A 24,510-nucleotide genomic window follows, 5' to 3' on the forward strand; every position below is an offset into this window, starting at 1 on the left:
TCCTTGTCTTGGACAGGGATTCTCCGTTAGGTGTGTTTTGGTCCAGCGGTGATGGAGGGAGAGTCACTGGAGGACAAGCTTCTCTCTTATGCTAAAGATGGAAATTCTTCGCATATTCACAAGTTACTTCAGTCGAGGACCGAGCAAAAAGCCTCTCTCAATATCAACTGCACATGTAAAGAACCTGTCATTAGCCGGCTGAATGAGCCAAAGCAGCTAGCTTGATGTTCATCTCTGTTCTTGCAGCGAGGTCTAAAGCCAGCATTGGATGGACGGCCCTGCATCTGGCCTGTTACTTTGGCCACAGGGATGTTGTGGAGGAGTTACTCAAGGTTAGAGCTGACACTATCTGTTGTCTCCTGAATATTTTCAGCTACTGAAATTTACTGTTTGGAACTTATTTTGCAGGCTGGTGCCAATGCAAACATGCAGAACCAAGCAGGTGACACACCCCTACACAAAGCAGCCTACACTGGGAGAAAGGTAAAATATTTGAGTATCAACTCATGTCATAAGGTCATTTTTGCATTGCAACTTTTTGGATAATTTCTTCTTTGTCAACTTAATATCACAGACGTTTCACATTACCCCAGTTAATTTTGGATGTGATAACAATCGATGCTCAGATTTGTCTTTTCTTTTCATTTTATTTTTTGGACCTCTAAGGAAATTGTTCTGTTGCTGCTTCGGTATGATGCCTCTTCCAACATAATCAATGGAACTGGTCAAATCCCTAAAGATGAAGCAGAAGATGATGAAATCATTACAATGCTTGAGGGTATGAAATGATTGGAGTTCTTTTTTTTTTTTTTTTTTACTTCTCATTACTGTGAGGTCGTTACCCTTGTGCTCAAACGGTGTTTGGATTGTGCAGCTTCAGAGAGGAGAGAGGCAAGGCAGCTGGAGGGGAAGCTTCTGGAAGCATCCAGAGAAGGAGACATCTTCACGCTTTCTAAAATAGTCAGTCTCTGATCTTTATAAAGTATTTGTCTAAACAACACTTTGACAACATCTTTACAACCTCTGTACTTGCAAATATCAAGTGTGTTGGTGGTGATTGTGGAGGGTCTTACCTAAGATTAATAAAAGGATTGCTATTAATAAGATGTCCTAGAACAAAATGTCCTAGTATTCTAGTGTCTCCCGTGTTTAAGCAGACCACTGCAGGTCTTTGAAAACTGTTACCATGCCCAAAAATGTACTTTTTGTGTGCAATGTTTTTGAATGCCCTTATTCACATGTTTGAATTACAGTTAGAGGTATTAAGGAGGTAAATGGTTTCTTCTTTTCATCTGTATGTTCTCCAGCTCCGTGAAAAAGAACGTCCAGATCTTCACTGCAGGGACTCGGTGGGCAATACACCCTTACACTGCGCAGTCTACAGAGGGCAGAAGCAGTGCGTTATAAAGCTCCTAAAGTCTGGAGCCAGCATCAGTGTTAAAAACAGCAGCGGTATGTCTCTTCTGTTAAAACATCATAATTTGCTTTAAAATAAAACATGGTTTTGTAAGTGCATCAGTATTATCTGGGAATTGTATTCCTATGAATTGCATGACAATTCTTATACGTCTGATTGTGGTGCAGGTCAGACGGCATTAGACCTGGTTCGTAGTGATGAACTGAGGCAGATTCTAGCAGCCTATCAAAACAAGGTAAAAACAGATATTCAGCGGGTGGAGGAATTGTGGTTTGGTAGCACAAGTTCCTGCTTCTTTGCATTTGATGTAAAAAAAAAAAAGGGTGTGCATCAACTGTCAGTCTACAGTACATCAGTCCTGTTTCTTTGAAATTTCAACTCTACATCACATGCTGAAGTTGAATTTGAGTGGTTGATAAAGGGTTATTTATACATTCACAATCTTCTTTTCTACTTGGATCCAAATCTCTTTGAAAAATCTAATCCGATGAACAGATTATTTTTCCTGATAGTTCCTATTGAGTCCATTCCTGTTTTCCAAAATGTTCCGGTCACAATAGCAGATTGCCATGATTTGTTTTCTTTAAAGGCAATATGTGATGAGTCTAGCATTCCAAGCACAGGTGGCATGTTAATGATTTAGTAAATTTAGCGATCCTGCACCCTGGCTTACATATTATTGTCCATATCTTCTTTAAATACAGCTCTGCATATTTTATTTTTGCTTCTGTTGACTGCAATATAAGCATTGATTAAATCAATGCTCCCTGTTTTTGGATATCCGATGAGCACAGCTTCAGTTCAGAGTGTTGCATGGGTACAGAGTGTTGCATGAATACAAATATTCAAAGGAAGCACTAAGCTATTAAATAAATTATAAATCTATTCCTTGCAATGCCTTTGTTTATAAAACTTAGGTTTGTGTTTCTCATCTCAAAAGAAATTCATTCCGTCTCTGATTTTTTTCTTCTCCCCCACAAAGGATGCAAGAACTGGGGTACAGAAGATTGAAGGCCCTCTTTTGAAGGTACCCAGATGTTGAAGTGTGTTCATTTTTGCACTTAATATGTCAGGCTATGTTTTTGTTCAAACCCCTCCACATTTGATGGCACTGTGATGATGATATACACACAGTGTCATCGTTACTGCACAAAAACGTCTCGTCAGAACCTTGTTTACTGTTTCTGTTTCTTTTCTCTCTGCAAAATGTTCATACATGTTTTGAATAAAATTTTGCTACACGGATTTTCTGTTGACTTCACTCATCTCTCACAGAGTTCAAAGTTACTTGGATGGCGATCCCACTGGGTGGTAATTGAAAATGGAACTCTCTCCTGGTACCACAAAAAGTGAGATACATTTATTTGTATGCAGGCTGGTACACTAAAGAGTATTTTATAGACACTTGCTGTATATTTTTCTTCTGTACATACAGCGTGCTTTTGTCACCATGGTAGAGGCATGCCCGTAGTGGAAACTGCTCTTTTAAGAGTCACTGTTTCGGTATTGTGCTTAGGTCAATGTCACGTTTCATTTTCTACAATGTGCACGTCTGGAGTTTGGTGCCAGTTTTAAATGTCTTTGTTTACATTCTCTTATGTTCTTCCTACCAGAGCTGATGCACTGGCTGGTGTCAGAAAACAGGGCTCCAAGTCTCTAATACGAGCCTACTGCATGGTGGGTAATGGCAGTTAGGCTCAGTCTATTGTTATTATGAATGTGCAATGACATCAAGTTTAAATGTTGTCGCATTGTCCTGCTGAAATGATGAAGTCTGACATCGAGTGCAGCAAGCACGACTATTTATTTTTTTGTTCTAGGTCAAACCACTGGATCATTGTTTCTTCACGCTCAGGTGCTTTGATGACACAGAACTGTATTTTAAGGTCCCGCCAAAGATGAACTCACTTTCAGCAAGAAAAGTGAGATGAGGTTCACCTTTTCATTTCACCCTTCTGTCATTCATCCTGCAAGGTTGGAAAAGTTTGTAATAATCACTGATATTTGTTCACTTAGAGATGGTTAGAAGCTTTTGAAACACATGCATCTTATAGCACTGATCACTGCGCTGAAGAAAAGATTATCAATGATCCTGGTGATGGTGACGATGGTGGTTCTGCGTTGAGTCTGTCACACGCCCTTCAGGTAAAGCGAAAATAACTTTTTACATGAGCCATGTTAAGTGATAGTCCTTTACTATTCTAGGAGGTACTAAGCGTTACTGTCTCTCGTGTTTTGTGCATTTGCAGATAGCCAATGCTCTCCAGCAACAGTTGGAGAGTGAAGTGTCAATATTTCTATCAATGGTGAAGAATGAGGAGAATTGTGGTAAGAAATGTGCAACTGGTCACAGAACCATGAAGTTATTTTGTCTTTTTTTACTTTGTTATGCACAGAGAGGAAATTTTATTCTAACTGGTTCTGTGTCATATTTGCACTGCTATCAAAGTATTCAGTAAAAACACTTTTCTAGTCATTATTCAACATCTCTGCCAGTTCTCTGTACTGTTATGAATACAGTGTGTCAATAAAGACAGTGTTTCTTTACTGTTAATTATTCACAAGATCGAACCGCAACTGCAATCTTGATTCATTGAGAAGAATTGGAATTTTAAGTCTGAAGTGGAAAAAGTCTAAGGACAATAACATATCTTACTTAGTTGAATGTTCTATACTTTCATTTGTTCAGTGTGTGGACTTCCAATTAAACAAAATTAACAATTCAGATAACTCACTGTACTCTAGGATATTTTGGCATGGGTGTTCTTCTGAAATTTTCTTGCCTAAATAATTTCTGAACCATGATTCTATATTTGAAACAACTGATGCAAATTTATACACCTGCAGTTTTTTTTTTTACAGCAATGCCCGCCCCTCTGTTACTGAAAGCCAAGCAGACCAGTGAGCTTTCTTGTGAAGCCAGCGCTGCTCTCCGCCTGTGCCTTGAAACACTATCAAAACAAGAAGAGGTAGGTGAGCATCTTCTCTCCTCATTAAGTCTCTGAGAATCAAGTGTTTTTAAACCATTCCATTAAGACACTTCCATGTTTATAATAAAATCCTGCCCTGTAAACATTTGTGGCAGATTACCTCATGAATTTTCATCATCTTTGTCAACTTTGTAATGCAACACTTTCTTGTAAAAGTGGATTTTTTTTTTTTTTGCAAGCCAGCTTTATTTTTACATTAAGCCCATTGAGCACTCATGAATCTTCATCTCATTAATTCCCATACCCTTGTCCACAAGATTTGCTCATATTCACCGAATAAATTACACAGACTTGATTACAAAATCCTCAAGCTCCTCCCCTCCTTACATTCATTCCTTCATACCAATCAGGTTTGACGTTTGTGTGCGAGCATGTGTCCCAGGCAACCAGTCCCGGTGGATTTGCCATGTCCTTGAATGTCCAGTGGAACTGTGTGGTTAATCAGTGGCACGTCTATAGGAAGGACACAAGATCTGCTTTTATGCTTAGGTCTGCATTCAGCTCTCAGATCAGTGTAGACTCACAGACACCGTCCGACAAAGGAGCCACACACTCCTGCTCTAGGGAGAGACGGCGCATTGAGCGAGGGAACAGAAGTGTGTCCACAGACTCCGCTAGAGATTCACCCTCACAAGGAAAACACACGCTAACAGGCAGACTTCCACATGCCAGAGCATCTGAACAAGAGAAAGAGGAGACGGTGACGGCACTATCATCCAGTGTCTGCACAGGTACTGGTCAAAGGCTGTCTTAATGTATCTCATTGTTTTGTATTCAGCTAAATACTTTGCTGTCTTTGCAGCATCCCTGAAGTTTCTGGTGTGATTTAGTCTTGCGTTCAGTGTCTTGTGCTACGAAGGCTGATTTGAAATATCTGCTCATTCATCAGTATTTGGAAGTGATTGCTGTGAATTTAATTTTCTTGAATTAGAGAGGAAATTGAGTTCTTAAAGCCTGTTGCTTATTTTCTTTAATTTAGAATGTAATGAATTCTGTCATAGTGATGCCAAGAAACTTTAAATTTGTGGGCCAAAACCATTTGTTTTATCTTCCATTAGAATGTAGCACCTTTATTAAGAAAAAAGGACACTCTAAATTAGTTTTGTCACTTTTTGTCTCATTACAATTGAATTTTGTCAAGGAACTCCACAATATCTATTATCATAAAAGAAATGCTGAAAAGACATAATTTCAACAGCCAGATATTATATAAGATGATAAGAAAATGTTTCAACAAGCATGTGTTATATCCACTGGTCACATCCTAATCTGGTGCTACTACAAGTGCTAATGGGATTATATTTAATGTACTGCTGATTGGTTCTATCAGACAGTATTAACTCTAATTCCACATTCAATAATTCCCTCACTGTCCAACTCCAGCTGCATGTATTTGCAGTTTACACATTTATTTTCTACAGTAGTTTAAATCCGGTGTCTTTTAGTGGTACTGTAATAGACTTTGCCGTCCCGGCATGAGTAATAGTTCTTCAGCAGTTAAGGTGTTCAGCGTTAGAGATTAAAATACAGGATACATATGGTTTGAACCAGTTCAGCCGCTATTGCAGAACTGTGAGATGATTGTTACTTTGCCTCATTTATAAAGTACATACAGAAGAAAAATATGTCTTCGTCATTGAAGCATGCAGTACACTTGGTGCACACAATTTTCATTTAAATCATACTACCACTGGCCCACCAAACAATTGAGATGGATATATAATGACATTTTTGGGGGAGAGCATCTACAACACAATATGACTGCATGACAACACAACATTTAGTGCACAGAAACTCTCCAGAACATTTTGACAGAAACACACACATACAGTATGTGTAAACCTAGCCGAGGCAGTGGGCTTAAAACAAATATCAAGTAAACAATAGGAGGCTAACGGCATGAAACCACTTAGTGATGACAGGTGGATAAACAGATCTGTCCGTCTCTTTTGCTCTGACAGCAGGAGAATGGCAGAAAGGTAAGAGATGGTTTTTTTCCTCAATATTTTAAAGTCCTCCATGTAAGAAAGAAGGCTATCATTTTTTGGGGGATTGCGTTAACAAGTCTTGGGGATTGAGTTAACACCTAGTACAGATTGGCCTTTATCCATTGCATCATGGGTAACTGACCCCCTGACTGACAACTCACACACATAAAGGACTCCACTGGACATTGCTAAATATTCTCCAATGTCCCTGCTCTGACTGACTTCCTTGTGGGGTCAAATGAGATCTACATAGTAGGAGGGTTTTTAGAGAAGGGTATAGATGGGTATGTGGGAATATTGCTGCTTTTCTGCACAGGTACTTGTCACCCTTGAATTATATTTTTTGATCATCATTGAAACTTGAGTCTGAGATTTACTACACTTCCAGGACAGAAAACGCATTTCAGAACAACGTTCCACTTTTTGGGATACTGGCCAAGCAGACATGTCCCTCCCAAGCTTCTGCAACTGTTACTGCACACAGCCTCAGCAGTTCTCAAAATAGCAGAGCTCATGCTCAGACGAGAGGAAGCAGCGAGTGCAAAAGAGCTGGCTGGGATAGTTACACAACAGAAGTGTTCGCTCCCTGAATGAGCTGTTAACACACAGTATTCTGTCCCCAACCTTTATCAGCATTCATATTGTACTCTATACTTCATATTATTTTATTATAGTATTTTTGCCACCACAACAGTTATCAATGCCATAAAATCTCTTATTATGATCACTAAAAATGGTGAGAAGACTTATTTGAGAGGGAACCCTTTGACCACAGGTACTCACTCATACCTGCTTTGAACAGACCAGCCAACTTGATCAGGACGTGGTAATAATTTGTCAACCAATATAAGACATGATGATCAATTTCTCATTTTTAATACACACAGTCCCTGTTTAGCAGTCTCAGATTAACGGTGACCAGAATCAGCCACTTTCCTCCAGATGACTCTGGGAGTTTTTCTAAATTGAGCTGTGCTCTGCTTATTTGATCACAGGATTGTCTTTGTGTCTTTTCTTTTGAATATCTGCTTCTTTAACATATAAATGTGTTATATTCTTGAATTTCCTTTCATGTTGTTGAGTTGCCCATCTTCTGTTTAGCTAATGAAGAACACGCACAGCAGCAGATGGTGGTAAACACTCATCTGGTCTAGTCTGCCCCACAGTGGTCTGGCTGAGATTGCTCTGAAGTGACACTCAATCCCGGGATACAATGGTCTCAAAGATACAGGGGTATTTGGTTCCAAATAGAGGAAACCTGATCTGTGGGCAAGTTTAGAACAATGACCTGCTATTACAACCACAAAGAAACACATTTTATTGCAGCAGCAGCAGATCGCTGTCAAAGTCCATGCCAATCACCAATGACTGTCAATATTGTCTGCTCAAGTCATATTTGTTATTACTGTTCATATACTTTACTGTGTCTGTGTTATTTGTCTGGGGGTCCTGTGTTTGCAGGAGTGGAGGCTGAAGTTGGAGGAGGAAGTGGAGAAGAACAAAGCTCTGACGGAGGCTCTGCAGACATTGGCGACTGAGCACCACGAACTCAAGCAGTCACTGAGAAAGAGCAGGAGGTTCTCTACCAATAGGAGCTTCGCTGAAGATGACTTCTATGATGCTGAGTCAGGTCAGCAACCCCTCTGGGAAATTACTAAAGTAAATCCATACATTAATATCAGTAATACATGAGATTTATACATCTTTATTCTGCATCCTATTATTCATACAGTGTCTTAGCACACAAATTAAGGCTTGAGTGAGCATACAGGGAGTCCAACACATTGCCCTGTAACAACTGATTGCATTGAAGCACAAGTGGTTCAATGTGCCAAGAAAACCCTGGACACAATGTAGAATTTTGAAATTAATTTGTTAATTTAAGAAGCAGATACCTAATACTTCTTTTTCTACTACTTTTACTTTAACATTAAATCTATTTTTTTAATGCCACAGTGAACCAATACACAATTCATCACAGTTCTCTTCATTCATTATATGAAGAATGATAAGCATTGATAGAACAGCATTGTCTGTCTGAGGTTGCCATGACAGCAACGTCAATGTCCTCCTCACTTTTACTCAAGTGTGGTAGATTGTGCACTGTAACATCTATTGCACGTTTCCCTATCATAGAGAGATGGTTATTCTATACAGAATAACCATCCTTGGAGGCAATTGTCATTTGTGAATTGGTCGGCACAAACAAAATTTGATGAATTGATTCTGGTATAATTCCCTCTTGAACTTTTCAGTTTTGAGATTTAGCACTGCACTGTAACTTTTTACAGTGTTGTCATAACAACATGATTTATACTTGAGACGTACTTGTCAAATGTCTTTTGTTTTATAGCTGAAAGCTTTTCTGTTTTGAATACTCTTTCTCAGAATCATTATATAATTTATGTTCTCCTCTGTGGTATCTGCTAGAGACTCTAGAATTTACTCGGTGCATACTGTGCATCATGCGTCGTGGTTTATGCAGACGAAGCTTATGAAGCAGTGTCTGATGGGGCCTTGAGTGCAGCATATATAGTACAACCATCCCACCTTCAGTACTATGCAAATACCCATCCTTACCATAAAACCCTTAGAACTCAGAGGAATATACAAGTAGCAGAGTCTCATCTCTCATGTTGTTTACATGACATTGCATACACGTCACTGATAGTGCTGGATTGGGGAGGAGCAGCATCCTATTGGTGTTGAGCAAACAATGCTGAATGAAATGAAGCTTCTGCGTGGCCTCTCATTGGAACACGATCCTCAGGTGGGAGACAGGATGGGGAGGTGGAGAGGAACCGGAGTGTTCCAAGTGCTTATTTGTGGACAGTATATTGTTCTGGCGGCAGCTTTTCCAAACCAGGTGTGTATTTGTGAGCACTGACCAGGGACTCTTGGCATGACCTGGCGTCTTCCCCCGTCGTCATTCTGCAGATTCTGAGTCTGATCTGTCTCTGAGTGGCTTCCTGTCTGTGGCCAGTCACTCCTGCGAAGAGGACGAGGAGACAGACACCACCCTTCTCTGCCATCCTAGCGCACACAGGGGGCCTTCCGGAATGTCAGGGGAGGGTGGCCATGGCAACCAGCCACCCAAACACAATGGAGTTAAAATACACAGGTGGGACATGCTCTACTTATGTCATGTTTTTTACTGTCCTAAGTTACAGGGGCGGGGGTGTTTTGCAAAAGTCTAGATGACTTATTTTACTGTTTAGCATGTGTTTTATTTAATTGTAATCTGTAGGAATCAACAACACAACTATACATTTTTCTAGGTTACCTTAATTATTGTACAATTGGCTGTACGTGTGTGCGATGGTTTGCAGACCTTATCCAGCAAGATGATCGGCTGGTAATTAGAGTTGGTGTAACAGGATACTGTCTTTCCACTCTGATCTGTTTTTGTCGCCAGGTGTTTTGTTTAGCATCGCAACCCACATAGAATATCCTGTTATGTCCTCCACGACAGTTCTACATACAGTATTGTGTTTGGAGGGGGTGAATTTTTAACAACCTCTTTGACTTCCATTGACGCTGATTTTGACTTGGCCTCAGTTCCATAATCCAACAAGTGATCCATAAATAATTTAGCATGTCATGGCTCAGAGGAGAGTTAGAAGATAGGACTAGTTGGCTGGCTAGCTCTCAGTGTGTATGTGTGTGTTGTACATTAAATATTCATGAGGTGGTGTTGATTTGGAATTACTCCTGTCATTCAAATACACGTCCCTTGTTGCCTGTAGATGGGGATAAGTGTAAATGTTAAGCCTACCTCTTGTTTGTTAATTGTATCAGGACTTTCCAAATGTCTTTAAGACCACAAGTCATAAAAAATATTTTTCCTTATACGTAAAATTAGATTGAAAGAGTTACACAATGCCAGCCATTAATGGTGTTTGTTTTAGGTCAAACATGCTTCACGGGATTGATTTAGCGTGTTCACACACATGGAAGAAATACAATCCTAACTCTGAACTCACTTCTGTTTCTGTGGCCCCTGCTGAACAGTCCAGTTTTTTAAAAAGTTATAGTTCAGTAAACTAACTCATGGAAATTAGGAATTCATCATCTTTTAAAAAGTGTTATTTTATTTGTTGAACAAGCAAAAACTGGAGTTTTACATTTTGAGGCAGTTTGATGGCGCTGGGCCAAGTATAGTTGGGCATACATCACTGCTGTCCTCATCCTACAGATGGAGCAACCCCCACCGCTGCCTGTGTTTGTTTAGCTGAAGTAATGGCTTTTATTTGTGCCGTTGCCTCAGTACTCTATTTTAACCAAGGACACCATCTGCCAGCCAGCATACCTGTAAAACAGTCCACACTGCAGTCATTATCAGGAGTGTAGGACAAACTTCAAAACCAATCAGAAGTAGCAGAAAAATAATTGCTCGTGATTAGCCTGTGCAAATATTATTCTTTAATTTAGGGTCATGTGCATTGCTCAGTATGCATATACGTAACTCAAACTGACTGGAAAGACCACAGACACATTCAGATGTACATTATTTCATGGCATGTGATCAGCTGGAAGCTCATTAGATTACAGGTTTCAGATTTCTCTGTTCTCAAATAATGGCTGAACCTGCTCTGTGTGTCTGAACTGCAGGTTTGAAATGTTTTGTTTGTTCGTTTTTCTTTAGTGAGTTACACAATTCTTAGATAGGTAATAGATTTATATGTATCACTGTATCCGACAACTGAAAATAAATGTGTTGTGGAGAACGGATCGTGTGCTATTAGGTGTCGGCTTGTGATAAATTACACACCTGACCTACAAACATTGAGTATTTATACAGAGATGGTTATTATAGACCTGAATAGAATTCCTCTTTAACAATATATTGTCAGTGTTTTTGTTTTTTTATACTGCTGTTCCATAGAACATCTCTACCGGCTCCCATGTTCTCCAGGAATGACGTTAGTATCTGGAGCATCCTGAAGAAATGTATCGGAATGGTAAGAGCGTAAATCAGTCTGACATGAGTGCTTTTTGACAACTGTTGATTCTAAACCAGTTCTAAACCATCAGTCACACCATCACCTGATTGACACAGGGTAGCCAAGCAAATGAAGTTAGGTCACTACGCATGCGCACACACGGTGCTAAACCAACAACTAAAAAGTTGGCGAGTTACCTACACTTTTAGCCTTAGTCTTTTTTATTAGTCTTGTTTGAGGCTGGCTGGCTATGCAGCTTTGGCTGATCCTATTCAGAGCAATGCTCATGCTTCTATGCAAGGTACATCAACGTACTATACATTGTACATACAGAATAATCTCAAAATCTGTAAAGAAGTATATTTTTTGCACTTTTGTAGTTGGTAAATCTTTTTGACTTGGTAATTTAAGAGGTGGCTCGTATGCTAAAAAAGTGTGAGCACCGCTGGTCTAAACTACCGCAGTTGTCTCCTAATGAATGTCCGTCCTCAATCACTTCTGCCTGGATTTAATTACATTCAATAGAATTCAGTCGACAGACTGATTCGTACAATGAAACAAGGGTTCATGGATATAATGTGTTAAAGACCATGTCATAGATATTTTATAGTGTATAGATGAGAAAGAGGAGCATATTCAGCAGAGAAGATACTCAAAAATGTCTCCAAATTCATAGGCATGCAAATTTATGCATTAGCCAAAGCAAAATCATTTAGTCCTCCAGAAAACAGGGTCAGTTTAAGTTTTTATGCCAGTGAACTCCTTAAGGTCCTATACACAATCCAGGAGGAAGCTGTGAAATTATTTGTCCTTAATCCAATCCAACCAGCGGTCTGATATTGTTGTCTTCTTCTGTGTAGATGCATCACACGCTTTTGTGCAGTATGTATACCCCTTATAAAGATGGCATTTAATTCCTGTATTGGACGGCATTAGATTTCATAGCTTTTCCTTTCTGAGTTGCTCAGCAAGTCACATTGTTCAAACATCCTTCTCCATCTTTCACCCATGCTGCAGTCGTTTTCATTTTTTGTCTCCAACATGTTTTTCAGGAGCTGTCAAAGATTGCCATGCCTGTCATATTTAACGAGCCGCTGAGTTTCCTCCAGCGGTTAACAGAATACATGGAGCACACACACCTCATCCACCAGGCCAATGCCACTAAAGACTCAGTGGAGAGGATGAAGGTATCCCCTGCTTTAACAGTCTAAAATCAAAAAACAGACCCAGTCGTTGAATTGTATTCATAATAAGTCCATGTTCTGTAGTGTGTCGCAGCATTTGCTGTGTCCGCTGTAGCATCACAGTGGGAGAGAACTGGTAAACCATTCAACCCGCTACTGGGAGAGACCTATGAGCTCATCAGGTAAGTTGACACACTGATCTTTTTGCATTTAGTGAGGATTTTTTCAATTTCAGTGGAATCCAGAACATGTCCCTCTTGTCTATCAGAGAAGATCTGGGCTTTAGGTGGATGTCAGAGCAAGTCAGTCACCATCCTCCAGTCAGTGCCTTTCAAGCCGAGGGCATCCAAGACGATTTTATATTCCATGGTTCCATCTACCCTAAACTTAAGTTTTGGGGGAAGAGCATAGAAGCTGAGCCCAAAGGACTCATCACACTGGAGCTGCCCAAGTAAGTGTATAGTCCTGTGGCAGTTTTGTGATTGTGATTTTATTTTGTTGGAAGTATGTATCATTTTATGTCACTCGTGTTGACTTTTTCCCGCTGTCTCTACAGATATAATGAAGCCTACACCTGGACCAATCCTACCTGCTGCATCCACAATATTATTGTTGGTCAGCTTTGGATCGAGCAGTATGGCACCATGGAAGTGATCAATCACAGGTAATAGGATTCGCTTTCTCTTTGTGGGCACAGAAAAGGAACATCTTTTTTTTTTTTTGCTGTGCTCTGCAGTAAAGTGTTGATTTATTTAGATTCACCTTATTGATCATAGAAGCAGAACAGAGTACATTTTCTGTTAGAATTGAAGGGCAGAATGAATTATATTTTGCAGCCTCAGCTTTCAGAAGGGAAATATCAAGGTGAATTTGTGCCATTGCTGTTTGGTAGGACTGGAGAGAGATGCAGCATGACGTTCAAGCCCTGTGGCCTCTTTGGGAAAGAGCTACATAAGGTAGAGGGATACATCGTAGATAAAAGGTATATCCATCTTTTAATTGGCAATGATTTATCAACATTTTACTTCTGAGAATTGGCATAATGATAGTACTGTATTTCAGAAACAGCTTAGTTTCTATTTGTTTTTGTGGTTGCAGTAAAAAGAAGCTCTGTGCAATATATGGTAAATGGACTGAATGCCTCTACACGGTGGATTCGGCTACTTTTGACACCCACAAGAAGACTGATAGGAAGAATTCAGATGACAAAAAGGGCAACAGACAGGTAGGCAGTTTCACCGATTCAAACTCATCTCTTATTCTTCCACTTGGTTCATGATAACCTGGTGTGTGCCTCTCTGTGGCCTCAGAACAATGTGGATGAGGAGCCTGAGGAGGCTCCTCCACCTGATGCTGAGACCGTCCAGGTAATCCCGGGGAGCAAGCTCATCTGGAAGATAACTCCTCGACCAGACAACTCTGCAAAGGTACAGGAATGGAGAGAAAACAAGCTTAAAAGTTGGAGGTGATGGGTTTGTTAGCGTTCCTTTGCTTTCGTTGCTTGCTCAATGACAACTGAAATGACAAAATGAATCTCCCCGGCAGTTCTATGCATTCTCAACATTTGCTCTGCATCTGAATGAGCTGGAGGAGATCATGGTGGGAGTTATTCCGTCAACAGACAGTCGTCTCAGACCTGACATTCGCGCTATGGAGAATGGAGACATAGGTACAGTCTATGACTATGGCACTCTCACACCTTAAAGCTGTCTGGTGGCATTCAGGGATTTTATCCACATTCTCCTGTGTAGATCTGGCAAGTGCAGAAAAGAAGAGACTTGAGGAGAAACAGAGAACAGTCCGGAAAAACCAAAGCAAATCGACAGAGGAATGGAAAACAAGGTCAGTCTCTGAATGATGTGGTGATATTTCTGCATCACTGTTGTTTTTGATAATCACCTTGCTATTATTTTGTGCCCAATGTTCCATCACCATCGTTAAACTTGAGAAGGAATGCTGCACTCGGACCAAGGTTTGGTTCAAATGTTTTTTTGCTGTGTACAGTAATCCCTTGTTACTTGAGGTTAATGCGTTCCATGACCACCTGCAAAAACCAAAATTCCGCGATATAGCGACAAAGTATTTATTATTTAGGGTAATTTAAAGTTTTATCTTTAAACGCGAATAAGCGAGGGAATACTGTACTCTGTGAAGTGCTTTCTGTAGACACTGGCCTTTTGAAAGACAACATACACATTTGTAACAGTGTGCTATAAAATGCAGGCAGGGTATATTTCAAATGCGTCACCAGCACATCACTCATTCACATGAAAGACAAGCAACCACTCACGCACACACTCACATCTACAGTCAATTTGGTGTGACCAGTTCAGCATGTGATGATCAAGTCTGGATATTTTGTTTGAGTGGTGAATTTGAACTACACTTTGTGGACTGAAGTATTAGGAAACATCTCTGTCACTGAATTGGATGATTTATTCCAGTCCTATTTGTTAATAAGTTGACAAAGTGGTGGACTTTGTAAAATCACAATGTGAGGTCACCAAGTTCTGGAGTGTATAGTGAAAAAAATGCTAGCTTTTAGTTAATGTAGTAACTGTCGATCGAAACTTCCTCAGACATCAACATCAGCACAAAAACTGTTTGCTAGAAGTTTCGTGGAATGGGTTTATTTCCAAACGTGGAAGCCTTACATCACAGACATGACTACAACACTAAAAAACTGCTTCTATGGAGTGATGATTTGCAATTCTCGGTCTGGCAATCTGATGGGCGAGTTTGGATTAAGTGGATGCCAGCAGAACGTGTATCTGCTTTACTGCAATGTGCAAACTGTCACTATTAACTTAGATCCTTTACAGATTATGGTATGGACTATCTATGCCTTATGGGACCAATTTGGGGAAAACCCTTTATTTATCTATTCTAGCATGACGGTGAAGAACTTGACTAACCTGCGGAGAGCTAACACCAACCCCATCAGACAGAAGCGTTGAAGCTCCAAAGGACCCAACTTGATATTAATACATATGACTTTATATGACTATAGTATGCCATAAGCCTCTGTCAGTCTATGGGCTATGTATCATAATACTTTTGTTTAACCATGGTACTGTTTGTGAAGTTCGCGTGTCTTTTGATTTGTCTGTGCTACTCTCAAATGTCTTGTCGGGTCATGTCAAACACATAACCTTGTTCAAATTTTGCAGGTGGTTCAAGCAAGGACCCAACCCTCACAATAAAGCTCAGGACTGGCTCAGCCTGAAAGGCTACTGGGACAGGAACTACATTAACCTACCTAATATCTACTGATAGAAATGCACCCAGAGCTCCTTTTGGACTTTATGTGCTGTACTGGGATCTGCTGAGGCTCCCAGCATCAATCAGTGTCTTATTGGTGGAAGAAAGTAAACCTGACTTAACCTAGAGGTATATAATCAATAAATATGCGAACAATAAAGCACAAAAGTTTTTGCTTACTGAGGTGCTTGTTCATTTAAGTACTAGAATGTATTTTAGAAAAACACATAGAAATTAAATGGAGTGTTTTGTAGCTATGTAACTTCGACTCTTCCGTGAGGCTGTTTTTTGTTTTTTTTTGGTGGTAGTTTGTCCATCATTCCTGCTGATCTATAAACATTTTACTCACCAGCTTCATCAGAGGCATGTGAGGCAACACCACTGCAATCCACTACAGTGGAGTGCATGATTAACATATTTATTAAGATTTATTTATTCTACTCATGAATGCATGATTTAATGTGGTGCAAATTATTTTAATAAGACTTTGGTTAAATCAGCATGTTTTATTGTTGGACTGGACTTGTTTAAAATCTGCTCCTTTGAATGAATGTCTTGTATCCTTGCAACCCTGATTCTCTGCAGTTATGATGATGGAAAGTACAATGTTGCATCTGGCAAGAATTATGACCAATACTCCAAAACTTGTTGGCTTTCCACAGTAAAAGACATCCCTGGACTGTCTGGTATGGATGTAATCAGAGATTTACAGCGTTGCACATACAGCAAGTTTACCTGACTTTGATAAAGTAGCACTTTTTTCCAACTGTACTAAAGCAGGGATCCTGGCTCTGCACTGATATTTTGTGTGTGTGTGTGTGTGTGTGTGTGTGTGTGTGTGTGTGTATAATTAGCTGACTCTAGTGCTGTTGATGTAATGCATGTGCATCTACCTATGCAAATTTTACCTTCATCATAATCAAGCACTGACTTTTCTTTTGGATAGATGCTAGTTTGTTTGTTTTTTCGGTCGTCACTCTTTCAGGTATCAACAAAATTTTTATTGTTGCTGAATAAAAGCTTAATGTTTATTGAACTTTTGCACAGTTGGCTTTAATTGCGAGAATGTGTGTGCATCAAATGGTTGTGAAAGATTCTGATGTTCCAAGATTGCACTGGAAACCATTTCTAGTAGGCCAAGTACACCTTATTACACATTTGGTGACTCAAAGTAAAAAAAAAAATTGGCTTTTTCTATTCAAGTGATTTACGAAGAGATAATACTATATCTCATCAGGATTAATGCATTAATCTTTCAATCAAAAAGGTCGAGCTCAAGAATTTTGGTTCATTTTGAAGAATGCACCCAGCTGCAGTTGATTTAAGTGCACGCTGCAGTGTTTGCGATGTAGATTGTTCTGATCCTGTTGGATGTGAGGAGTTATTTTACTCCTGCCATTTAAATAATTGAGCTGAAACGTATTCACTGCTAGTCATGTGATACCCTGCTGTGCCATTAGCTTTCAAAACTGTTTTGTGCAATCAGTTCTATTTGTCAGGTATTAAAACATTTTACACAGTGAATATTTATCATACACTCCTTCAATATAATTTCAAATCAGCTATAACAGGTAGAACATTCATTTTCATTCTTTATAAAGAACTGGTTTACAGCAAAGGCCACGATGTGTGCACAGGCCCCTCAGTGGTGGCACACTGTTACACTGGCACAATGATATGTGGCAGATATATTTACACTGATAACTCTTCTTAAAAAAACCATACTATTCTTTTTTAAAAAAAAAAAAAAAAAAAAAGACAAGCAGTTTGCTAATCCATAGGCATGAGTACCAAAGTCTGAGCACAAATGTCAACAACCAACACAGTGATAAAAAATGAGCTTCAGATCAAGGATTGAGCCACTCGTTTGAATTGCTTTGTGGACGGATCCTTGATTTGTGCTCTTACTCCACTGGACATTCCTCTTCTTATGAGAGGAAAAGCCACCCCCTAGAGTGGTTGGACCCGAGTTTCAAAATGAGTCATGTAAACAATAAAACTTCAATTTATTTTGAAGTAACATGAGTCACAATCCTCTCTTAACTGTTCTCCTGTAAAATGTTCAATAAATATTGCGTACAATTTAAATGATACAACAGTGCAGAATTAAATATAAAACAGTGTAACACTAGTCCCAGAATGGCGGTGCAGCTGTGTCAGACATTTCTGCCAGTTTCTTCTGAGGTGCAGATAAAATATCACGGCTCATGTTCGGCATTCATGGAGGCAAGAGCAGAATGAATGCGAACGTGGAGCCTGTTTTCAAAGTCGTAGCCAGCGTAGTCCTCCTGAAATAGAATACCGGTAAATTATTAGACAAAATTGTGAGAAAAATGCTTCATTTTGTTTGCTCTCAATCTTTGGAGTCAGTCGCACCCATCAAAGCTGCCCGGCTCCTCCTGTACATCTATCAGACGCCAAAACAATCTGATATAGAAAGGGCATTAGAACAGGCCAGGCATGGCCATACTTGATACATTATGACTTTAAGCTGAGGTCAGACAATAGAGATGTAACTAAATACTTGAGTTAACAATCTAATGTCTCCCTCCCAGTATGCAGAGCTCCTTTGTTTTTCTCAAAATCAACAGCTAAATAAAGTCTGATCCTCTGACTTCCTGACAGAGATACAGGAACCTGGTTTAGCTTCTGCCAGACACTCACATACTCCACAGAAGACGTTAATTTAACCTGCAAGGGTGTCACCCTGGATGACGAGCTGCTGCTTAGGCATGGAGACATTCTGTCAGACACACCAGCCCGGTCTGCATCCACAGCTGATTTACTTTGACGACTAATATCTTGATTTGAGGCAGGTTTGTGACAGTGTTTGTATCATGACTTTTGTAAGACCTCAAAAAGTTTGACTGTTGGTGGAGTGGAAACAAGATAAAATGTCATTTATTTAAAAAAAATGTAATTGGTTCAACAAATTAAATAAAGCAACGCTTGTTCTCAAATTTTTGTTACAGGGAAACCAGTGATAATAACGGCTTTGAGATAAAGACCAGTCACAGAAACTGCTATCAACTATTTTAAGTTCCTATCTTCATCAAGTCAATGAAAGCAAGTATTAAGTACTACTACAAGACTATGTACATCTTGTGTTGACTGTGTAATCTGAAGGAGATCAGTGACTGCAAAGTAGTGGTAGGCGAGAGTGTAGCTAAACAGCATAGGATGGTGGTATGTAGGATGACTGTTGGTAAGAAACGTGAAGATGTCAAAGGCAGAGCAGAGGACGAAATGGTGGAAGCTGAAAAAGGAAGAGTGTTTCATGACTTTTAGGAAGGAGTTAAGACAGGCTCTGGGTGGTCAGGAGGTGCTTCCAGATGACTGGACAACTACAGCTAATGTGATCAAGGGGACAGGTAGGAGTACGTGGTGTGTCATCTGGAAGGAAAGTAGATAAGGAGACTTGGTGGTGGAATGAGGAGGTACAGGAGTGTATACAGAGAAAGAGGTTAGCTGAGAAGAAGTGGGACATGAGAGGAATCAGGAGAGTAGACAGAAGTACAGGGAGAAGCGGCTTCAGGTGAAAGAGGTAGCAAAGGCCAAACAAGGGCCTTATGATGACTTGTATGCTAGGTAACAGAGATGAAGATGCTGAGGTTCTCTTTGGGAGTGACCAGGATGGATAGGATCAGGAAAGAGTACATCAGAGGGACAGCACATGTTAGAGGTTTTGGAGCTAAAGTCAGAGAGGCCAGACTGAGATGGTTTGGACATGTCCAGAGGAGAGATAGTGAATATATTGGTAGAAGGATGCTGAGTTTTGAACTGCCAGTCAGGAGGCCTAGAGAAAGACCAAAGAGGAGGTTTATGGATGTAGTGAAAGAGGACATGAAGGTAGTTGGTGTGAGAGAACAGGGTGCAGAAGACAGGGTTAGATGAAGGCAACTGATACACTGTGGCGACCCCTGAGGGGAAAAGCCAAAAGGAGAAGAAGAAGTACTAATCTTAAAAAATGTCAGGCAGAAAAATAATAATAATAATAATAAAGGAGCATATAGTACCTTAGCCTGGAGCATTAGAACTCTGCCTTTCCCAACAGACTGGAACAGACAGAACAGAATATTTAGACTTCGTGACTCCATCTCTAATAGAGTCTCTCTCTCTTTATCAACACACAAAAACTTGCCTCTGGGTTGTTCAGCAGCACGCAACCCAGTTCATAACAAGCATACGGTTGCACATAAGAGTTGCTCAAACGGCCCACCTCATCCCTAACAGCCAGCTGGAAATACTGCAAATAAAATACAACAGATTTTGTGTAAAGTCAGTTGTACAGCTACAGGTGAGTGCACTGTATTTCCAAGCTTTTATAAGAGACGGAAGGAAGTACCTGAATAGCATCTTTGGTATTTTTAAGACATCTGTTAATGGCACCAAGAAGCAGGTTTTTTAGACCAACACAAGAGGCATCATTTATCCCCTGCAAGACTAAAACAAAAAAAATCAAGTTAAACTACACCCATTTACTCAAATGACAGTTCTGTAGATTGTTCCATTCAAATACCATGTATCATTATCTGCAGTGTGGTATTGGAGCTATTGACCAGAGCTTTCCACAGATACAGAATCTCAATCACAGACAGGATGCAGAGCTCTTTGGACAGACTGGTGCTCTTCAGCTTCTCTGCCTGACAAAAAAGATCATATGCTTTCTTGAATGATCCTGATCATTCTCCAACAGATCATCAGCTGGACACAGACTTACCCTTTTCATGGAGAACAACTCTATCTGGTTATTCTTGCGTTTAAAAAGCCTTTGTACATCCTTGAAGACAGAAATAGCTCCCTCCAAGTCATCTGCGGCTCCTTGGCAGACTATGCAAAATATAAATATAAATGAGGAATCAATGCAACACCTCACAAGAAGTACACTCAAGGCCTTGTTCATTTCCAGCTACTACCTCCGTTTAAATAGGCGTAGTAGCACTGAGACCAGCGAGACTCGGCCTTCAGGCGCTCAAAGGCTCTGTAAGCTTCTGTGTAGTTCAGTTCGATCATGCTGCACCAACCTAAAACAGGAAAACAGTCAAATCAGGATGCAGGACAGTAGTGAGGGGAATGGTACCAAATATTAGAAGGAACATAATACCTATTTCATATAAACACACGTGCTGAATCTCCCTCTGGTCAGAGGCCAGATCTAAGGCAACACGAAAGGACATCAAGGCACTGCTGATCTGGCACTGAAAGGGGAATAATAAAGAATACTGATGAGCTTGGGAACAACAATTAAAATGTAGCTGTAATTTATAGTTTACCTCGAGACGTTGAACTCTGCCCTTAAAAAACATGAAGAGGGAAGAGTTCGGGTAGGTGGCCTCCCTTTTTTGAAGAATGGATTTGGCTTCTACTAGGCCTGCCTGTGTGTCTGTGCCATTCAGAGCAAAGAAGGGCTGCACTACCGTGTGATACCACAAGAGGGCCAAGCTGTGAAAGAAGCATGGAGAAACAGGTTTACTATGCAGCAAATATACTGTATACATATAATACTGTATATACAACATACTGTATATATTACATATGTGTATTATATATATATAAATATTGTATAAATTAGAAAGCTTAGATTACCTTTAACTAATTTTATGTTGTATAATTGCCTGAATAATAATTAATACATTCCAAATGGCTGAAAAACTTGGCATTTTGTCAGTAATGAAAATCAAAGTAGTTTTAGATCAGCTTTTACTGACAAAATGTTGAGTTTACCTCATATGGAGAACATCTTTTGTTTTCAAGACACACACTTCCCTTACTTTCTAACATTGTCTAAAACCGAATGAGCTAGTTTATGTTTGAGTACAACAAGAAGTGCAGATACATAAAGTATTCACTCATACTCACGTTGCTAAGGGGGCCTTCATGTCCTTACTTTCACTCGCGTATGCGAGCGCTGACAGGCCTTGAAGGCGGTCGCCAGGAAAGCCTAGCAGGTTGACTATCTTCAGAAGGTGCGGCGGCACCATGGAGATGCACAGATGGAACAAGCCGTAACCGAAGCTGACTGAACCTTTTAGTCGATCAAGAGCCTCTGGGCTGATGTCGTGAAGTCTCTTGGATGGGCTCAACCTACGTGAAGAGGAGCGACTGTGGTGGGACAGGTCCGAGGGGTGGGACAGGGATATCGGCGGCGTTTCTTGCTGCTCAGACGCACTCCTGCTACCCTCCTGCATGTGTGTTATATCGCTGTAACACTTGTTGTACATCTTCCATGCTTTACGAAGGATCCAGCCTCCTTTGATGTATGCTACCAGGAGATTAAACAGGGGTTAGCGAAACAGAATATATGTCCTCTGCAGTGAAAATGTAATATTAAAAACTTAAAAGGTCCCCTTACACGACAGCTCTTGTTTGATGAAGGACAGCACTGCAATGTAAACCTGGCAGTCCGCAATGATGATCTGCCTCTGAAGCCTGTCCACCACAGCCACACCTGTCCTCTGTGACTCCATCTGAACGCACAAACACCTCGCACTTATGGGATAATGTAGCTAACAGATATTTTGGATGGCTAACAACCCCAAATGGTATCAGATGCTTAAACTGCGAAGGCTAGAAAGTTACTCACATTCCTCTTGATCTTGTTTTTAATGGTTTCAATGACGCTGGCATTTTCACTCTCACACAGCTTCTCCGTTGCCTTAAGATCCTCAAAGGCCATTTGCATTTTCTCTTCTTCGAATGTCATCATAGCATTCTGCAAAAGGGTTAACAACATGGATAAATCCAGTATATAGATGTAACTACTCAAAAATAATAAAAAGCTGAACACATTCTGCTGACATTTGGCTTTGCAGGATCTGGACAAAGGAATGCCATGTTGTATCTAAAGAGCTAAACTGATATCAATTTATGCAAACCCTGATCCAAGACAGTTAGACCTGTTCGTTTGTAGTCTGGCTCTGTGTCACATTTCTATAAATTTCCCCTTTTGACTCACCAGAAAACTCACAAAACTGGCACCGAAACTCATTAAAGGGCTGTGGTTCCTGAAACACAAGAGAGAGACAGGCAGTGTGAACTAGTCACATATCTCGAGGGTTCGATTATAGTTCATGGGCGGGGAGATAGAAATGTGCAAAGCCGGTTTTATGCGTTATGACATGAAGGTGAAGCACAAGAAGACAGTTAAACAACAGCATTCAGATTCAGTTAGAATAAAGTCAAATGGGGGGGGGGTGTATTCTCTGTTGCTGTGTTTTTTTGTCTTTCACTTTCCTCCATCTGCTTTATTTCTGAAGCAATCAACGCAGGATGATACCCTTCATGCAATTAGTGGAAGGGGTGACCTTTAGTTTTCACCAGGGGTTCGACCACACAGGGTTTCTCTTCCTTTGGCATCAACATGCAAGTTGAAAGCCAACCTTTCCAAGAGATAATCAGCCCTTATAATGGAATCACAGCATGGTTGAAGGATTTGAATAAAATCTTGCCACCAGCAAGGGGACTATGATCAGAGCGTGTGGATTGCAGGAGTTCCAAACTTTTTCATCTTCCATCACCCCTACCAGTTACCATTTCCTCAGTTTACTTGAATGATTTATTTAAGTTTTAAAAAAGGCATTAAATCCACACACCCACATTCAAATAAATGTGGAGCAGAGCATATATATTTCACCTTTCCCTCTCCTATTAATCATCTGACAGACAGGGCAATCGGTGGAGTAAGAATAAGTTTGACTGTAATTTTGCCATCAATCCAAAATGAATGCAACCTTTATTTTGTACATTAGTGCAATTTTGGATGTGAAGTAACGAGCGAGGCCAGAAAGACTGATCTGTTCAGTAGAAGTAATTGGGAGTAATCTAATCCTAGCCACTTGAAACATACCGGATGGTTTTCATATTTACAGATTGTGGACACAACATTTGTAGCAGCCTGTCAACACGAACAAAAAGTAATCTTAGCACTCACAAAATCCTGCTGTGTTTGACCACAGGTCTCATAAAGTATCATCTTGTGACCTGATCGCATGTGTGAGAGGGATGCTGTGGTTTTATTTGGCAACGCTCAGACGGTGTCATGTTTTGTTTTTGTTTGTTTACGTGGAAACAATATTTAATACAGTATTTAACTAAAAGGGCCCACCATTGAATGTTTCTCAGTCACCACATAACACAAAAAGACGTACCTGTATGCCCTGAAGAGCTCGTCGCTCTCCTTGAATCCGTTGTTGAGCAGCATATTGATTCCTTCCAGTGCCAGCTCTGCGTCGTTCATACGCTCCGTCTTATCTTCCACGCATCCCGGTGCTGATTCTATCGGGTCCGCCATTGATAGACCCAAATACCGGAGGCGAAGAACCGCAGGAGGTGATAATGAACGTGAGGTGTCTGCAATTAGTCAACCTATGTCGCAGTTTTTTAAAGCCAGCGTAACCATATTCACAGTATTAGACGCGGAGACCGAGAGGCGAACGGGTGAGAGGAACTCTCGGCTAACCTGAGTGCGGCTCCTGTAACAACGGTTGTGTCGCTTCTTCCTTATTCCGCCGCCTGACCGGGGGCTCGTGCGCTCCTCAGCTCAAACAGGAAATATGATGCGTTCAAGTGCAAGCAGAATTTTTACAGTGTTGTGTGCTTTGATCACCATTATTATTACACTATTATTGTTGTCTATATGATGGCGCTTTACCTTTTGTTACAGGCGTAACTGGGTACGCCTGTAACAATGGCCACAGTTCAAAGCTTGCTTTCTTTCTTTCTTGCTTT

General features: G+C 40.3%; 2 protein-coding genes across 4 annotated transcripts; one reads left to right on the forward strand and one right to left on the reverse strand.

The window, feature by feature from the left end:
* On the forward strand, window positions 1-17,516 carry LOC137612291 (oxysterol-binding protein-related protein 1-like). Of its 2 annotated transcripts, XM_068340750.1 has the most exons (28): window positions 1-175; window positions 247-332; window positions 409-483; window positions 667-778; window positions 875-960; window positions 1,308-1,452; window positions 1,585-1,652; window positions 2,400-2,444; window positions 2,693-2,766; window positions 3,031-3,094; window positions 3,238-3,339; window positions 3,434-3,562; window positions 3,667-3,745; window positions 4,280-4,386; window positions 7,857-8,025; window positions 9,333-9,516; window positions 11,281-11,356; window positions 12,391-12,525; window positions 12,607-12,704; window positions 12,791-12,973; window positions 13,079-13,186; window positions 13,415-13,504; window positions 13,621-13,747; window positions 13,833-13,949; window positions 14,068-14,191; window positions 14,274-14,364; window positions 14,474-14,494; window positions 15,693-17,516. In XM_068340750.1, exons 1-28 carry the CDS (start codon window positions 52-54, stop codon window positions 15,793-15,795), a joined length of 2,922 nt encoding a protein of 973 aa, XP_068196851.1. In that variant the 5' UTR covers window positions 1-51; the 3' UTR covers window positions 15,796-17,516. The 2 variants fall into 2 exon arrangements, with proteins under 2 accessions (XP_068196851.1, XP_068196852.1); XM_068340751.1 differs by lacking the exon at window positions 14,474-14,494.
* Window positions 17,517-17,772: 256 nt separating this feature from the next.
* Window positions 17,773-24,279, reverse strand: LOC137612292 (tetratricopeptide repeat protein 39C-like). 2 transcript variants are annotated; one of them, XM_068340753.1, is made up of 15 exons: window positions 23,931-24,279; window positions 22,739-22,787; window positions 22,367-22,495; window positions 22,136-22,250; window positions 21,643-22,045; window positions 21,057-21,225; window positions 20,888-20,981; window positions 20,700-20,807; window positions 20,504-20,613; window positions 20,303-20,426; window positions 20,129-20,226; window positions 19,925-20,029; window positions 19,800-19,838; window positions 18,490-18,650; window positions 17,773-18,071 (listed from the first exon to the last, which is right to left on the reverse strand). In XM_068340753.1, exons 1-14 carry the CDS (start codon window positions 24,071-24,073, stop codon window positions 18,510-18,512), a joined length of 1,827 nt encoding a protein of 608 aa, XP_068196854.1. In that variant the 5' UTR covers window positions 24,074-24,279; the 3' UTR covers window positions 17,773-18,071; window positions 18,490-18,509. The 2 variants fall into 2 exon arrangements, with proteins under 2 accessions (XP_068196854.1, XP_068196855.1); XM_068340754.1 differs by lacking the exon at window positions 18,490-18,650.
* Between the last annotated feature and the right edge of the window lie 231 nt (window positions 24,280-24,510).

Source organism: Antennarius striatus, chromosome 18, assembly GCF_040054535.1.
Source record: "Antennarius striatus isolate MH-2024 chromosome 18, ASM4005453v1, whole genome shotgun sequence".
In the NCBI taxonomy this organism is placed as follows: Eukaryota; Metazoa; Chordata; class Actinopteri; order Lophiiformes; family Antennariidae; genus Antennarius; species Antennarius striatus.

Coding starts and splice junctions, on each gene's coding strand:
- LOC137612291 (XM_068340750.1), top strand. CDS start 52: ATGGAGGGAGAGTCACTGGAGGACAAGCTTCTCTCTTATGCTAAAGAT. Junction 3,563..3,666: donor GTCTGTCACACGCCCTTCAG/GTAAAGCGAAAA, acceptor GTGCATTTGCAG/ATAGCCAATGCTCTCCAGCA. Junction 4,387..7,856: donor CACTATCAAAACAAGAAGAG/GTAGGTGAGCAT, acceptor CTGTGTTTGCAG/GAGTGGAGGCTGAAGTTGGA.
- LOC137612292 (XM_068340753.1), bottom strand. CDS start 24,073: ATGGCGGACCCGATAGAATCAGCACCGGGATGCGTGGAAGATAAGACG. Junction 22,251..22,366: donor AAAACAAGATCAAGAGGAAT/GTGAGTAACTTT, acceptor TTGTGCGTTCAG/ATGGAGTCACAGAGGACAGG. Junction 21,226..21,642: donor ATGAAGGCCCCCTTAGCAAC/GTGAGTATGAGT, acceptor CTTCTTTCACAG/CTTGGCCCTCTTGTGGTATC.